The 1,380-nt window shown below is 61.6% G+C and overlaps 1 protein-coding gene across 1 annotated transcript in view; it reads left to right on the top strand.

Moving 5' to 3' along the window:
• LOC106726663 overlaps positions 1-1,056 on the top strand; it is a 59,278-nt gene extending 58,222 nt beyond the window's left edge. The window contains exon 11 of the mRNA XM_014542384.1: positions 508-1,056. Coding sequence (XP_014397870.1) covers positions 508-697 — 190 coding nt within the window. The 3' untranslated portion in view covers positions 698-1,056. The remainder of the gene's footprint in view (positions 1-507) is intronic.
• Positions 1,057-1,380: the final 324 nt, after the last annotated feature.

The raw sequence follows: 1,380 nt of genomic DNA, 5'->3' as shown, positions 1-1,380 counted from the left end.
GCCTCGCCCTTTCCCTCCCGGGCGGCGGCAGGGCCCCCCTCTCCCCTCAGCATTGGGTCATCTTGCTTTCCTCTGGGTCCTTGGTCCTGAATGATGACCATGAAACCCAGCCCGCCGTCCCAGCTCACCACCACCAGCCTCGCCCTTTCCCTCCCGGGTGACGGCAGGGCCCCCCTCTCCCCTCAGCATTGGGTCATCTTGCTTTCCTCTGGGTCCTTGGTCCTGAATGATGACCATGAAACCCTCCAGCCCGCCTCCTCCTTCCAGATGACACCCCCAGCTCGGGATGTAGGGCTCTCCATGACCAGGCCCAGCTGGCCCAGCCCGCCTGCTGGCATGTCCCCCGGCTGACCTGCTGGCCCCACTGTGGGCCTTCACCGCCCAGCCTTTGTACGTGCTCCCCCTCTCCCCGCTCCAAGACCTGGAGGGGGACCCAGGCCCCCCTCCTTCCACACTCGCGGCTCTGGGCCCCGCCAGGAGAGCTGACGCCCCCTTCTCCTCCCCCAGGAACGGCGACAAGACCATCGTGTTCAGCAACGGGCAGCGCGACATCCACACGGCCGAGTTCAAGCGGCGGGAGTTCCCCGACGGCACCGTCAGGACGGTGTACTGCGATGGCCGCCAGGAGACCAGGGACGCGTCCGGGAGGGTGAAGGTCAGAGGTGAGGCCCGGCACCGTGTCCTGGACTGGAAGTAGGTCACCCACTAACACACACAGGCGTCCAGTCACCGCTTTGTTAAAACAAAAACAATAAACGGATGACACGGTCGCTGCCCCGAACGACGGCCCCACTCGAACTCTCGGATCCCGAGGCGCCTGGAGGCTGTGAAGGAAGAGACGCCGTGTCTGGCTTCCTGGTTAGAGAAGCCTGAGGCCCCACCAGCCAGGGGCCCAGGAGGGGCCGGGACCCAGGAGGCTGCAGGCCGGCCACGTGGACCGTGGACCGTGTGGCCTCGCGCACGTGGTGGTCTGTCCTCTTGGTTCCTGTGGCCCTCGGTCCTCACGGTGTTTCCTTCCCTCCCATCCGGGCACTCGGCCTTCTCGTGGCCCCGGGTTCTTGCAGACGGACACGCCGTCTCTGTAAACAGACCTCGAAGGAAGGCAACCACATCCCTGCCACTGAAGGGAATAAACTGAGACGTCTCACATTCTTTGTGTTATAACTATTTTGTATATTTTATATTAACTTTTTATTGAAGATCATTTGACTCATAGATTGGAGAGCAGGTTCAGACCTCTTTGTCTCTGTCCACTCAGGTTTCTGGGCTGTGGCTGCTAGCACCTAGTTTGATATACACGAGGCAAAACCAACCACCCACTCTCCACCCACCTACCAACCACCACCAACCAACCCACCCACCATCCACCAACCAACCATC

The sequence above is a fragment of the Myotis brandtii genome, unplaced genomic scaffold, assembly GCF_000412655.1.
Source record: "Myotis brandtii unplaced genomic scaffold, ASM41265v1 scaffold1077, whole genome shotgun sequence".
NCBI classification, from domain to species: Eukaryota; Metazoa; Chordata; class Mammalia; order Chiroptera; family Vespertilionidae; genus Myotis; species Myotis brandtii.
Note: the sequence above shows the minus strand (reverse complement) of the source record. Positions and strands in the feature narration are given on the sequence as shown.